At 46.4% G+C, this 15,860-nt stretch overlaps 1 protein-coding gene across 3 annotated transcripts in view; it reads right to left on the bottom strand.

Annotated features, from left to right (window-relative positions):
- Positions 1-171: 171 nt before the first annotated feature.
- LOC125022554 (SH3 and multiple ankyrin repeat domains protein 1-like) overlaps positions 172-15,860 on the bottom strand; it is a 39,027-nt gene continuing 23,338 nt past the window's right edge. For 2 of the 3 annotated variants that reach the window (XM_047609281.1, XM_047609282.1), the window contains 14 exons: positions 15,648-15,761; positions 15,003-15,081; positions 10,132-10,214; positions 9,855-9,979; positions 8,923-9,058; positions 8,673-8,753; positions 8,272-8,280; positions 8,058-8,084; positions 7,907-7,963; positions 7,629-7,750; positions 6,917-7,043; positions 3,626-6,833; positions 2,596-3,492; positions 172-2,307 (listed from right to left, as the gene is read on the bottom strand). In XM_047609281.1, the coding sequence (XP_047465237.1) occupies positions 2,256-2,307; positions 2,596-3,492; positions 3,626-6,833; positions 6,917-7,043; positions 7,629-7,750; positions 7,907-7,963; positions 8,058-8,084; positions 8,272-8,280; positions 8,673-8,753; positions 8,923-9,058; positions 9,855-9,979; positions 10,132-10,214; positions 15,003-15,081; positions 15,648-15,761 (5,117 nt within the window). In that variant the 3' untranslated portion in view covers positions 172-2,255. The remainder of the gene's footprint in view (positions 2,308-2,595; positions 3,493-3,625; positions 6,834-6,916; positions 7,044-7,628; positions 7,751-7,906; positions 7,964-8,057; positions 8,085-8,271; positions 8,281-8,672; positions 8,754-8,922; positions 9,059-9,854; positions 9,980-10,131; positions 10,215-15,002; positions 15,082-15,647; positions 15,762-15,860) is intronic. The other variant, XM_047609283.1, reaches the window with a different exon arrangement.

The following is a 15,860-nucleotide window of genomic DNA, read 5'->3' as shown; positions in this document are numbered from 1 at the left end:
TACCTCACAGGGCTTGATGGGAAAACCATTCTCGACCTGAAAACAATGTTGTGCTCAACCACCGCAGGGCTGAGACGAGCTGCTGCCAAATGACACAGCACTTTAAATTAGATCATTATGTGAACCTGTCAGAGGAGGGAATCCAAGGAGAAATGAGAAGCACAACCGGGCCATAGTTTATTTTAGAATTTATTTCAACACCTTAGTTGTACCTCTATCATGTTATTTATCCGTAAATATGTGTTTTATTTAAAACAAAATTTATATATTTATATATATATATATATACCTTTTATCTCTGCATACTTATGCTCATACTGTATGTACTCAAGTTCATTATGCATTTCACTAGACCTAAAATACTCTTTTAAATCATAATGTAATGCTTTCTACACTACTGCTCAGTCCTTCTCAGAATAGCAGCCATCGTGAGACAGCATTGAGGCAACTCAGCATAAGAGTACACAGTCATAATTTTAAACTGGAGAAAATATGCATTAACTAACATGTCAGCTTCACTGGGATCACCACAGGGTGAGCCGTATAGAAAGCATTTACAGAAAAGGAAAGATAAACAAAACGTAGCTTTAAAGAATTTGTCCACACTATTTGGAAGACAGAGATTCTTAAAAATGTTTACATACTTAATATTATAATCTTTATTATACTATATTTTTATGTTGTCATTGTCATCATCATCATCACATACAGAGCTATAAATGATGTTCTTGCCTTACAGTTGAAGTCACTGCAGGGAATGGCTAAACTGGCATGTTAAAAATAAATCCAGGACGTTCATGTTCACCTCTATGCAACACATACAGTATTTTATCACAGAAAATACCTTTTTAAAACTGGGTAAAAGTCTTTCTTTTTGAGGGTAAACGTGTGTAAGAGGGCAACATCAGGATTGTCAACTGTGGGGGAAAAAAAACAACTATGCATTCTGACCATTATAAATATCTTTCGGAAAAGGCATTAAAAAGAGAAAGGTGTAGGTCGGGGAAAAGCATTTTGCTACCAACGCAGGCTGACGAACACACACACGCGCACAAAATCAGACACACTGACTCACAGAGGCAGAAGTTAGAGGAAGTCAGGCAGACAGAGAAGCAGTAAAAAGCCCTTTTTGATCACTGCACCTGCTGTGTGAGAGAGCACGGTCAACATTATGGCATCAAAGAGGATAGATCCATCCCTCGACCTGTGCTGTGGCCATAACACCAATAAAGTCTAAGATGGTTTGACATGCTAACCCTCTTTTTTTTCAGCTGCACTCAAATATTTCCTCTCCTTTCTGTAGAATAACCAGGAAAACAATAGAGTTCAATTCACAACAAGATTTTCTCAATATATTTCCCTATAATCCACGATTCGATTTCAACAGTTTAAATATCTTGACCAGTTTGAAATGAATGATTGCGATCAGCACTTAGTACAAAACAAATGGTTCTACTAATAGTGAATCCCGTTTAACATGTAAGATATATTTAGAGCTTGCAAAGTACATACATACAAAGCTTACTGGGGCATCCTCTGGGGGAGTATGGCAAATATACTGTGTGTATATATATATATATATATATATATATATATATATATATATATAAACTACTATCATCTATCACTTTCTTCTATCATCATTTACAAACAAAACCCCTTCTCACACTTTGGCTCCAGCGCTCACAGCCATTTGATACTCTGAACTGCTTAAAGCTACAAAACTGATGTTAGGATGTGTCCCTTATGTTCCTGTTTCTCGCCAAAGTTTATGGCTCAGCCACAACCAGTAACATTTAATTGGGCTTCACCCTTTAAGCAGCAACTTTTCAACTTTTCTTTGAACTCAGACTCAAGTTTTCTCATTGCTGCTCAGCAGCAGATGGTGTGAGATTTCATTTGTCAGTGTGTGCGAGAACATGAGTGTAAGTGTGTGTGTGTGTTTATTCTTTTACAGCACAAAACGGTGTGTTAATTAAATGCCTGTCCATTAAAAGTTTAAAGAATATTTTCTGTTGAAGAGTCATCTTCAAAAATTCTTACTTACATACTCTTTCACACACAGTCATTTCACAGATTTCGTTAGCTTTCTCTACATGTGTAGCAAATTTGCAAGACAAGTCCCTCCCACCATATTGATTCAAAACAACCCATTGACGTCCTCTGTTCTTCTCTTGCACATCTTCTGTTATTGTTCATCTTTGTCAATTTGTTTCTGTGCCTTTCTTTCATCTTTGATTCACCCCTTCATTCACTCAGTCTGTGTCTTGGGGAGAAGCAGTGACATGCAAAGGAGAGGAGAGCCGCCTGGGGAGAAAAGGAGGCCAAATCAAAGAATAAGAATGGGTAGAACTTAAATAAAGAGCAAACTTAACGGGGTTTCTAATACAGGTTAATAAAGAGAAGATAAAAGTATGGGGAGAAGATGGAATAACTTATCAAATTATAAATATCTAATGGAGGAAGAGGATGATGGAGCTAACTTGCATGGAACTAATGAGACACTTTGACTGTTCTTCACTATCCAGAGTTTCCTTTGTGACCTTTTGACTTTGTTGCGTCTACGTGTTCCAGAGTCTATTAGTCCTCCCTCACCTGTCAGTGAGTTTCTTCAGTGCCCTTTCGATGTTCATTCGATGTCCCACTCGTGTCACTCCCAGGTCCAAGAAGTCATCCTTGGTGAGTGAAGGCAGATGCGATCCATCTATCTCATTGTCTATAAAACGCTCTCTGTGTTCACCCAGGTTTAGATAAGCCAGCCAGTCGGCCACGTCGTACTTGGTCCAGTAGGGAAGGGGTTTGATGGCAAATGGTTTGGCCGGTGGAGGAGCGTTGAGATGGGGGTAGTTGAGACAGGACGGGCTGGGCGGCAAATGCATGGGGGAGGAGGCCCCAGAAAGAAAATGAGTAGGGGAGAGAGAGCGGGAGACGAGAAGGGGGTTTGGACTTTGCACACCAGATGGGGAGAATACTGGAGGAGTTGAAGCCCGATAGGTGTCTCCTAGAGGGAGGCCTGGAGAAGGAGGAGTGAGGGGCCCGGGAAAGTCAAAAGGGCCACTGTAGACAGGTGTACTGGGAAGGATGGGTAGAGAGGAGGGTCTGGGAGGAGTGGGGTTTGACTGTTCAGTGTTATAGATAAGAGGGCTGGGAGCCCTGCGTCTGGAGACTGAAGACCGCATTTCCTTAGTGGGACTGCACTGAAAATCAAAAGTCTGCCGGCGCATCTTGGACCTATGCTTTGGTGATGTTGGGTATGGGCAATATGTTGGAGAATGGGGAGGATGCGAATGAACTGGGGAGGTAGGCATCTGTGGAGAAGGGGACCGGGTCCAGTTGCGCTGAACTGGGGCTTGAGGTGTAGGTGAAACAGAAGGTGTGGCTGCGAGGTTGGGCGTCAGGATCTGACGATGCTGTGGGGAGGATGTGGGTAGCGGTGAGGTGGAGCGACCAGTGGGGGGACTGTGGAATACGTCAGTGAAATCTGCCGAATACCTGAAAGACACATAAAATGAACAAGTCAGCTTCAATCCACTGAGGCATTAAAATTATGAAAATCTTGGCAAAATGAGCAGCAATATAATTGTTTAAAACTTAACTTTAAATTCAGTGGAATGAAAACACAAACCTATGCATGGTGGGAGACTTTGGGGTGTGACTCCAGTCGTCCATGCTCTTCATGCCACTCATCTGTTGTAGCTTGGAACTCAGCTCATTGATAATGCTGGCTTTCACGCCTGAAAGCGGTGAGTGAATTCTGCGGCCTTCTAAAACTATGCCACCTCTCTGGATTATGCTGTGTTCATGTTCCCCAATCTCACCCCATCCCAATGGTCGTGTCTCCATGGGTCTCTCTAAGCAAGCAGCCAGGGCAGAGCTAAAGCCATCCTCCATTTTGGATCGACTCTGCTTGTGCTTCCTGTCATCTACATAAGTTCCATCTAAACTACCATCTTCTGGGTTGCTTTGTCTCTGTAACTGTAAAGGAGCAGGGTTGGTGCTGTTCTGCCTACGTAGTGCTACAGAAGGGCCCCTCCCTCCCCCCTCCTTGTAATGAGTCATTTTTGGAAACACAGGGTTTGCAAGTTTGGCATTGTGTACCTCAAATGTTTGCCCACCCGAGTAGGTTGTGCAAGGATCCTGATGTTCACCGCCTTTCTCTCCCTCTCCCCCTCGCCCGTCTCCTCCAATCCCTGCTCTCTCTCCTCTCAACCCACTCAGTCCAAGCATTTCTAAATGATGGTCACTACTGCTATGGCTATCCAGCTCCTCAATTCCAGAGTCCACCACGGCATCTTGCCAGTCTCCGCTCTTGGATAAAATAGTCGTGTGATTCATGTGATCAGCAGCTTTCCCCCCTGTGCTGAGGCCAGCCTTAGGCCCAGCCATGGTCATGCTGTAGTCGGAGGATGCTGGAGAGGTTGTGGTGGTGGTGGCAGCAGTAGTTGCTGTCATGGTAGTGGTAGCATAGGTCATGGTGGTGGTGAGGGTAGCTGTGCCTCTGTCCTGGGCTGGGGTATGGAAACCTACTGAGGAGTCATTAGAGCTGCTGTAATAGGGATGAGAATGGGACATGGGCTGGGGTCTGTGTAGTGATGTGGCAGGCAGAGCAGAAGCAGAGGTGGTAATGGTGGTGGAGGAAGGGGGAAATATCTGAGGGGATGGATATGATGGAGATAGAGCTGACTGCGTGAGGTTGGCTACTTCACTGTCATAGGATGTAAGACTGGAAGCAGCAGAGTCACCACCCTGCGAAGAGGGTTGAGGAGCATTTGAGGACTTGGAAGATGGGAGGGGGGGTGGGGGTGGGGGAGCAACAGAAGCAGGGTGTTGATTCTGGTGTTGATGATGCTGATGAAACTCATGGATTCTCTCATTCTTACCATTAGCAAACTGTATAGGAGGAGGCAAAGGATCTGCAAAGACAAACTCATCGTCTGCGTCTATTGAGGGAGCTGGTGGAGGTAGAACCATCAGTCCTAGGCCTCCGCCCGCCCCAGCTCTTGCTTCCTCCATAGTTTCATGTGACTGTGCTGGGGCTGTGGGGACAGTGTACTGAGGAATGTAGCTGGTGTTGGGAGTGGTCTCCATCTGCAGAAAGGACGGTCTGCGGGGAGCTGGTTGAGCTGGTGGGGGCGGAGGCTGCAAAGGTAGAGCAGGTCTGCTGTCATATACCTCTTTTTCTCTCTCCCTTGGGTAATATTGGGTTGAAAACTGACTGTTTCTGTCCTCAGAGAAGCGAACTCTAAGACCCTCCCTGGGCCCTGCCTCCTTTTCCCTCTCCATCCTCTCCCCACCTCCCCCTCCCAGGCGTAATATTCTAGGCGACTGTGGCCGGCTCAAAGATGCAGGGGAGGTGGTGGCGGTTGGGGAACTTAGGTGGAGGGACACAGGTGAAGTGTAGGCTGATTGTGTTGGGGTTGCAAAAAGTGAAGGTGTTGGAGTCTGAACAGGTGTAGGGAAGGAGCCTACGGTGGACAGCTGCCGGCCAAAGTGTCTGTCCTCTCGTCTTGTCCTGCGGTCATCCTTCAGAGCCCTTTCTCTGGCAGCCAGGGCCAGACCAAGTGGGGACGAGGGGTCCAGAACTTTCCCTGTTAGTGGGTGGATGAAGGTAGTTGCAGGTTGGGTGCCATACATTGAAGGTGCCGACTTGGGCTGGCCATCTTGACTAAGGACAGGGGAGGAATACTCAGGCAGGCCAAAGGCCGGGGGCATGCTGCTGGAATAGTTCACATAGTTGTCTCCAGAAAACATGCCTTCATCTATAGACTTGGAGGGGCGGAGGCGAGGGGTGGGTACTTCCATTTGTGAGCTCTGTAAAGGCTGAATTCGTACCCCTAGTGCACCTCCACCTCCCCCCTCTCCTCCACCCCCTGCCTCCCCTTGGATGTCCTCTTCAGATGAGAGGAAGAAAGAAGCACTCTTTCGTCTCATATCTCTGAAACGTTCTCTTTCCCTGCGTGCCCCTCCTTCGCCAAATGCCGAACCAAATGTTGAAGTGTAATCAAAGTTTTCCAGGTTTTGTTGTGAGGTAACAGATGGAGCAACAGTTGAGGAAGGCAAGGAAGTGGATGTAGGGGGCTGAGGTGGCAAGGGGGTCAGCGGTGAGGGAAGGCTGGCATTGGAGCCGTCTGGGGCTACATCTCCCTGTTCTTCCACATCCTGGGAGGGCTCAGCCTCCATGCTGCTTCCCTGGCTGCTTCGACCACTGCTGCTGGTGGAGGGCGCCTTGACAATAATAGTGGGAATTGGGATGGAACTCTTCTCTTTGGTTGCACCTCCTTTTCCTCGATGTTGCCTTAGCCCATCTTCCACTTTTGACTGCTTCATCAAAGCTCCCCTACCTCCTCTCTTTGCTGCCCCTCTGCCAGCCCCTCCACCTTGCTCCCGGTTGGCCACATGTGGGTGATGTGGTTGTGCCTGTTGGGCCTTAGGCTTAGCACTTGTTGGTGGTGTGGCACTGCTGTAGCCTCTCCGTAACCCTCCCATCTTGCCACCACCTCTCCTGGGAGCCTCTGGCTCTCTGATGCACAGTCCTTCAGATTGTCTGCGGAGGGTGGGAACCATGACTTGCTGGTTCATCCCACCAGGCCCACTCCTGTCCCAGCCAGCTTGAGTAGGATGTGCAGGTTGAGAATGGAGTTGGTAATGGGCTTGGGACACAGGGGGTATGGGCATAGCAGGCCCTCTCCCAGGATGAGGGCCTGCAGATAAAGGCGGCTCTGGGGCAGATGTGTTAGGCGGTGGGGGGATTTCTTCTGGTCCAGGCACTGACAAGCTGCGAGCCAATTTCATAGCAGGTGGGTGTAGGTACTGCCTTTCCTCTTCTGTTACACCTGAGAATATGAACATAAGCAGTTGTAAAAAATGAGCTCATACATTGAGATGGCAGAAATTTTTCCATGACAAATGACATTACCAATAGATTTCTGACGCATCATGACGGCATGCTGAGGACCGTGGCCTAGTTGGAAATGAGCTTGGTTGTAGCCAAAACCAGGTCCGGACTGTACCATACTCATTGACGACTGCTGCTCATATGGTTGCTACAGGTGTCCAAAGACATATTAAACAGAAGAAAAGGGAGCAAAATTGAATTTGAAAGGATGGCTGCAGAAGCAATAAGAGTTGAAGCATTTACTCAGATGTAATCAAATAAAATTGGTCTTGGCTGTTGAGCTGATATAAGTAGAAATACAATATGATTCAATACAGAAAAAACAGTCAGTCAGAGTATTAGTGTATCAGGCAACAGAGCATAGATGAATGGACACAACCTGACTCACACTTAAACAAATGTTTTGGTGTGGGTGGTCCATTGTCAATCATTTTCTCTTAAGTGCACTGAGGGCAGGAGAACACAGAGAGCTAAAAGAAAAGCTAAAGACCAAGGTGCTTTAGAGATAGGCATCATTTTTGCTAGTATGAGTCACTTTCATGACTAAATATATGCTACATCCTAAAGCAGCGGAGAAGCACCGTCACATATGTAAATCTGTTTTGCATTGTATTACAAAGAGAGAGGTAACTGATGCACTTTCCAGATTACACAGTAGTTGTGCTTAAAATGCTAGTGAGACCCCCCAGTTTAGTGACCGTAACAACAATTTGCCTCTAATTCCCAACAGTACCTCATTGGAGACGTTGGGAACAATACTCTTGCTCCGGTCCCTTTTGGCCCCATGACCTCTCTGGCCCTGGCTGTCTGATGTAATAGTGTGTTGGGCAGCAGCCAAGATCTCATCCAGTTTATCTAAAACAACATAGAGATAGGCAGAGAGTCAGTGAAGGGGAGCATGCAGTACAAAGAAACATGAAAGGAGGATTTCAGCAAGACCCCCTCCTGTACCCTTAAGGCTTAAAAACAACCTCGTACAGTACGACAATAACAGTAGGAGGGACTTCTTACTTAACGCCATCTGATATACTGTCCTCTTCTTATCAGGAGCCTGAGAGGACTCGTATTCTGGAAAAGGAGGAGAAAATATGAGCATCAAACAGGCTGACTTTTAATTAAGGCTCAGGGGCTGATAGGGGTAATGATAGAGGCCCATATTCACCTGCTTTCTTTTTCCACGGAGACGCAGCTGTTGCACGCATAATTTGGGAAACAGAAATTAGGTGTCACTAGTACTGCTACAGAGTCATGTGTATAAAGCAAGACGAAATGATGAAATACATACACATGTGATGGTGTGAATGCTGATGTGATGAGAGGGATGGTGATGGGGACAGATATAATCATGAAAGCACACAAATCCATGATTCTCCCACCTTTGTCCACTGCACGCAGCGTATCGCGTGCATGAGGAAAAGAAAACAGAGCAGTTTATTAAGGATGGCACAAGACAAGTATCACTTGACAGCATGCTGTTGGTAAAACCTCAGTATTTAGGCGTAAATGAATCAAAATACTCCTTCTGTATCTAGCTATTGCTACTGAAAAAAACTGCACCTTACTAGATAATTTTCTTGCCCCTCTGCATCAGCTCTGTTAATATTTAATGCTGCGTTGTCCTAATAGTGCCACAGTACCATACCATCATTCTGCAGAACGGCTGTTAACCAACCAAATAGAAGAAATTTCAATGTGAACCCCTCAGAAAAAAAAAGCTGTGGAGCACTCAAATGTATTTATCTTTTGTTTCACTCCTTGATCACCTTTATCATCTTACCCATGTCTTCCAGTTCTGATGTCATAGACTTGGAGCGCAGGGCAATGGCGGGAGGAGTCAGTCTTTTAGTCTGCTGCGGGGCTGCCAAGGGAAGCGAGCCAAATGCAGTCTTAATGTTTAGGACGCTTGTATAAACATACAGTCAACCACATCGCTGCAGGCTTATAGGTGGAGTAAACATGCAATCACTTTTATCGTCACATCATAAACAGGATATGAATATGACACGCGTGGAAAAGTTGACTCTTACCTCTCTTCCGTGCGGTGTCCTCCAGTTCAGGGTTTCGAGCAACCATCACAACTTTCACCATGAGACTGTTGCCGCCCTGACGGATCATGTTGACCACCTGACGATGGCCAACCTTCACCACATTCTGCCCGTTCACCTGGTGAAGGGGACGGAGAGCAGCGCCATGAGCTACGTGCCTAGCCGCTGGCAATTCAGTTTTATAAAAATGCACTCAAGGACACACACAATACAGACAACGCCTCTTTCCTGCATTTGTTTTTGTCTTTCTCATTTTGTTCTGTACAGGTGCACCGGCAATTCAGGCAAAGTAAATCACAGTTACAAGAGCTTGGGGTGCTACTTAAGTGACTCATATTAGGCTGAATACCAATTAACAGGATGTGTCAGCTTTAACAGAGGTTTGACGATCACCACTTTCTCAAATGCGTTTTCAAGCCAACATACCGGAAATTTTAAAGGTACAAAATAGCAAGGAAGTTGCTGTCTGAGCTGCTGGGGCTTTGTTGACGAGGAACAGTTGTCACAAATCAGCATCTCCTCAGCAACCTTTACTATAATGCACGTCACACACAGAATATTTACTTGAAAACAATGTATTTTTTTTTTATAATATACTTTTTCGATGTACCAGCTTCTCTTCACCCTGTCCTCTCTCTATGCCTACACATGATATCTTCAGTGTGAAGACAGTGGAGAGAGCAGGGTGATAATAAGAATTTGTTGAAAAGTAAGATGCAATAAAAATGCATATCATCTCATCTAACTCATCTAATTCTGAAACCACTTTAACTCGTTAGGAATTAGATCTACAAGTCATCTACGGTTGATCTGCAAGGGGCATCTGTAGCGGGGAAGATTTATTAGAAAACTCAGGGAATGAGATTAATTTCAATATTTCAATACTGGGGTGAGCCTGTGGTCTTGGTCCCTACCTCAATGAGGAAATCCCCCATCCTCAGGCCGGCTCTCCACGCCACGCCCCCCTCATCAACAGACTCCAGGTACTGCAGCGCGGGGAATGCTGGCGTTGGAGTGAACTCCTCTATGGGAGTCTGAGCTGTAAGAGGAGGAGGCAAGAGGAATGACCATAAATGGATGCAGATTTGATAATCACACAGCGCTAGAGAAATTATGGTGGTAAAAACAAGCATATGGGACAGAGAAATCCTTGGAGATGGAAGAATATGTGAGTTTCCCGACGAGGCTCACCTTTGGCTCCCCTAAGTACAAAGCCAAAGCCTTCATTGTCTTTCTTCTGTAGGAGCACTGTCTTCTCCTTAATGATGTAGTCACTTAGAGGGGGAAAAAGGGGGCAGGGGAAATTGGGATGAAGAGAAAACGGGTAAAAAAGAAGGAGAATTGGACAAAGGGAGAGTTATATGACTTCTACAGCAACTAAAGCGTCTTATTGTCATGCAAATAATGCATTTTCTCAACGTGGAAAACAACTATGCTGCATCACATTATGAAATCACACTGCAGCAAAAGATAAGTTGGCTTGAGAATGTCATACAAAAAGCGCTGGTGCACAAAGGGGTTGATGGCAGGGATACAGTTAGTACAACAATGGGGGAATTGTATATGAGATGACATTCCATACTATGGACTAATCCAGCTAGAGCTGACAAGCACTGGGCCAGGGGGAACAGCAACATTAGAAAAATGTGCACATACACTGATAATGGAAACTTCCAAATGCACCTAAAAGAGTTCACCGCCTCTGGCAGCTTTTGTGAGGATACTGCTGCACAGACTCCTGCGAACCACTACCGGTCATATATGACACTTCAGATTATGTACAAGAAGAAATCGGACAGGCCTCTAATCTCCCCCACGAGCAACTCCTCTCACTCAAAGGCCGCAGCCTGCGAGGACAGTAACTGTGATCATAGACACTGGAGATACAATCTTATTATGAAACAGTCGGAGTGAAGGCTCAGGAAGCTCCTCCATTATTCTATTACCACTGTCTGGGACTTTTTGGCCGGGATGCTTTACTACCCTTTCCCTAATACAAGACTGGTTAAATAGACTACACACAGCCACATCTCATGACTCATTCCCGGACTTGACTTTCTAACAATGTCAATTCACCATGCCTCTGTTAGAGGGCCCAGGGCTTGAGCAGAGCTGTATGATTTAAGACGAATTCCAGATATTTCTTTCACAGGCAGCTCATTTCAGTGTTCGTTTGTGCTACTCAAGCTAACTCAAACTGACACTCCAAGTGAAATCAAATCAAAGGATTTGATTTCCTAGAAGGGCTGAACAGCGGGCGAACAAGACGAGTAGTGTGGTCAGAGAGCTGTCTTTTATTTACAGTGATAGCTTCACTGCAGTAAAAGTACTCCGAGTATGCTCAGGGAGAAGTTTCCACTGGAATTGTTCTGGCCCTCCTTTACTTGGGAATTGTGGGTAAATTGTGTGCATTCATGCCAGAAGCTTCCTGAAAAGTATGTAGCTGGGATTTTTTTGGATCTGAATTAAACCTGTCAGGCAATGCTAACTGCAAGGCTGCACACAAATTCAGCCTTCTTTGCTTGAGTCAGCAGGCCCAAAACCCAAATAGTGAGGCTAAATCCAATACAAACTAACCTAAATGCAACTTTTTGATTGGCTCCCTAGCCATAGGATCTGCAGTCAGCCTCCCATCAGTGCATTCTGCCTCAACCACTTCTGAAACACCCACTGGTATTAAAATACCAATAACGGAATAATATTATATTCAACCACTTCTTAAGAGTACAGACGCAGCAAGTTGTTGTCTATTTAATCCGGCAGAGCACACAACAAACACACTATGGCCGTGGAATCACAGAGGTACATCAGAGTCGTGTGCGTCGCCCTGCAGGGCTGAAGATAAGGACTTCGACATCAAGCCGTAACTTTAGCACTGAACAGACGATTGCTAGTTTCCCCTACTGAGGTCCGTCCCTTGTGTGTTCTCCATCAATGTTACTGTTTCGCCAACGCGCAGCCGCCTTCCAGCCATCTGCTCCTCACACCTCATTCCTTTTTCTCTCACCCTGTCCTCCACCATGCTTTCCCTCTCTGAGGATCAAAGTAACACAGAGTAGGTGGACAGATCCATCGGGCTCTTCATCCATCCACTCGTACAAGGGGGAAACATGGCCACTGTTGGTCCTCCAGGTGCTTCTAAGCTCCTTTGCTGGCTCACTCTAACACACCTGATTTCCTTTACATAAAGCTGTTCCGCTCGCCTGTCGCTACGTTGACCACCATTTCCCAGCCAAGGAGGACCATAAAAAGAGCAAATGTCCCTGGTTAATTGCTGTTGGCTAATAGGACACGTTCTCTCTGAACTGGTTGCAACGAAGCTGTAAGCCTACTAGAGGCTAGAGTTATTATGTACCCTCCTGAGTCATCCTCTCGTCTATCCACAATCACTGAGAAAAAAGGGAGCTTTTTAACCATTCACCTGCTGAATGTAAATGCAGATAGACTGGCTATGTGGGGACGTTACCCATACACCACAAGTGAAGCACTTGGCAGATGTTAGTGACACACACTGTGAACGAATACGTGGTAGATGATGATGGTGATGATGATGAACGGCACATAAATATAAAATATGTCCATGAGAGGCACTCCTACAGAAAAGCACACACACTTACATTTGAAAACCACACAGAATTTGTTCAGTGTATAGAGTCGCATGCACACGCACATCAAGACAAACGCGTGCACGCACACAAACATGCACAGAAATGACTGGTATCTCAAATGAGGGCTCAAAAGAAACTGCGAAAAAAAAGAAAATCGCACTGTTGCCATTTACTGACTTCTTCACTTTCATCCTTCTGTACAGTCAGAACACCACCGAATTTTAATGACACAGTGACATACACAGAGACATGGGATGTGACCATAGCTTTTTTTTTTTTTTTTTTAATGGAACAGGAATACATGGAAGTCCTAGTGAATTCAAAATATCTGCTTATAGAAATCATGACTCAAAGAGAATGAAATACACCCACACTGTCTGACTGAAATGCATCAATATGTGCTCTCTTTCATGCACACACACACACACACACACACACACAGACACGGTGTTCAAACACACCGGAGAAGACACAGAAATAAACATGCTGCAGAGTCCTCATTCAATAGCCACGTCCGTTCCACAGATATACACATGCAGAGGAAAAACAAAATACAGATTTAAGACACACGCACGGAATTGAGCGCGCGCGCACACACACACGCTCAAAGACACACTGGCACGCACAGAATACATAGCTCATTAGTCTGTCTTTGAAAAGGCCTCTCAATAGCATCATCTACCTCTCCCCTCTCTCCATTGTCCTCTCCTCACATCCATAGCCAGCCAATGAATGAGGAAACAGCCGCTACCTGTAAATGAACCACACGCTCCTGTTTCTGGGGCCCAGTGACGGCCACGAAGAAGAGAGGGAGAGAGAGAAATCTCTCTCTCCGCATCCCCCCATTGCCATGTCCCCCCCTCCTCTCTCTCGCACGCGCCTCTCTCCGCCACCTCCTCCTCCTCCCTCCTCCCTCCTCCTGCCTCCCTCCTCCTCCTCCTCCTCCCGGTCTTCCAGCGAGAGCTCAGCCGGAGAGAGCCGCGAGAGCGGAGGGGAGTGAGCAAGAGAGGTGGGTGAATGAGAAGGAGAGAGGGAGACAGAGAGAGAGAGAGTGATGGTCTGCACCCGCGTATTTCAGACAGGAGAGAGAATGACGGTGAGAGAAAAAGAGAATACCAGGGATGATCACATCAGGGAGAGGCTGTATGGTGTGTGTGAATGAGGCTGCTGCAAACTGGGGGAGACGGAGAGCTGGATTCGTGGGGCGGGGATGCGGGGGATGGGTGGAAATGTAACACACAGACAGAGAGACGGCGTTTGCTCGTCCACTGACTGGTAAATCACAGATATGCTAACAGCTGATTCCCACCCTGGATTTACTCACGTACACACACACACACACACACACATTTGCCAACTTTGCGCTCGCTCCCTCCTCTCCTCTAAAACAGAGAGCTGTCATCACCACACAGCCGAACAAACACTCTCCCCCCCTCCTCCATCCCTCTCTGAAATAGTAATTGACATTCTCCCAAATGCCTAGCTGCAGCGACACAACATGCTCCGGATCACCCCGCTCGTAATCGTGCTCCACTTCACCACGCCACTGCAATTACGCTTAACCAACTTAGCTCAGGTAAAATAACCCCGGCCGGTGCCATTTCCATTAGGAACACAGCTGCGTTGAAGCGAATGCCTGTTCTTTAAAATGACACCACTCTGCGATGGCAGCTCTAATGTCTAAGAGGCCGAAAAACCTCAGGGATGGCAACTGGAAAGTCCTTCTCACTCGCCCAGGGGCCTAACCAGCCTCCTCATGACTCACCAGCAGGATGATGTATGTACACAAAAAGACACGCACTTTCACATTCTTGCGTGCACTAACTGTAGACAGCTTCACAACACGCAACCACAGCCGCTCAGGGTTGGGCTTCAAAGAGGCGCCGCGGAAGAGCAGGATAAACTCTCCCTTTCATTACAGCATCATTGAGTTCAGTGTATACAAGCAACAAGCATGTGGACCGTCAAAGAGACAAGTGCATTCGTCTGGTGGAGCCAAAAGGGGTGAAGCTGAAAGTGACACGGCTGTCCTTTGTTCTTTTGAGCGCTGACGTGTTCACCCTGGACAACAACAGACAACAGGCGCAGATGAGGATCAGCAGAAAACAGACGGCATGCAGGAAGAAAGGACACACACCCGCAACCCCTGTGTATTTCAGACGCGCGTACAAGAACCCCCCGCTACCCACAAAACAACCACGTGTCAAATATCTCAGTCACCCTCAGTGACCTCACGGTGACAAACACAGAGCAGGCGGCCGCTTTGCTGCACACCCTAATATGAAAAGCCACAGCCAGAAGAAGTACGTCAAAAGCTGCAGTCAGCCAGGTTGAGTTGAGTTGGATTCTCAGAACAAACACTTTCCATTTTTCCGGAATTTTGGACACGAAATTCAAAGCTTTCCAGTAAAACTTGTGATCTACAGCAGAAGTGAAGTTTTTTTTTTTTCTTACCTGGGGCCATCAGTGCCGTCGTAGGCGCCGACTGTGACGTTACGGAAGAGCTTCCTCTTTGCTTTCTCGCTGCGTGTGTCTGCAAAGGCACATGCAGGCGAGACCCAATTTAAACTTTCAGCTCCTGTCATTTTATTTCCCCCCCTTCTGCACAACACACACAGCCTATTTACACCTTCTGTTTTTGCGTCTTCAACGTGGCATATGGTTTGCTTACTGCGTGAACAGTGCAGCCGTGAAAACACGGCGACAGGGAATAACTGTGATGCACATATCTGCTGCAAAAGAGCCTGCTGGTAAACACGGGTGTGGCATGTGCTGGGTGTTGTGATGATTTGAAGGAGAACACTAGCCTGAGGAAATATGCAACCCATTTTCCAGCATGACCCCACCCCCCTGCCTCTTCCAGTCCTTATTAGTACTATTTTTATGTCTTGTTTACTCACCTATTAACATCATAAATTATATGACGACTTACACATGCACACATGAATGACTACAAAACAAGAAAAGGGAAGTCCATCCTCCGCAAGCAAACTCTGCCTCTCACTATGGATTCCAATAAAAGCGGTCTAAACGTGCCATGAACATAGTCATATTTAAGGGAACAATAGCGAGGTCGTGTTCCCACAGGTTTAGTCTCACCTGATCGATTGTCTTTGCTGGGAGCCGCCACCTCTTGCACACAGTCTGAGGGAAACCAGCCGGTGCGACCTTTCACTGTTCCCTCCCAGTACCCTCCTTCTCCTACACTTAACACTGAGACAAATCAAGAGACAGACAAACATATACACATAGAGCGATGAGCACACGTCCTTATTTACATTTAGCTATTTTATTTAGCAGCTGGGAACATCC

The sequence above is a fragment of the Mugil cephalus genome, chromosome 16 (genome assembly GCF_022458985.1).
Source record: "Mugil cephalus isolate CIBA_MC_2020 chromosome 16, CIBA_Mcephalus_1.1, whole genome shotgun sequence".
Taxonomy (NCBI): domain Eukaryota; kingdom Metazoa; phylum Chordata; class Actinopteri; order Mugiliformes; family Mugilidae; genus Mugil; species Mugil cephalus.
Note: the sequence above shows the minus strand (reverse complement) of the source record. Positions and strands in the feature narration are given on the sequence as shown.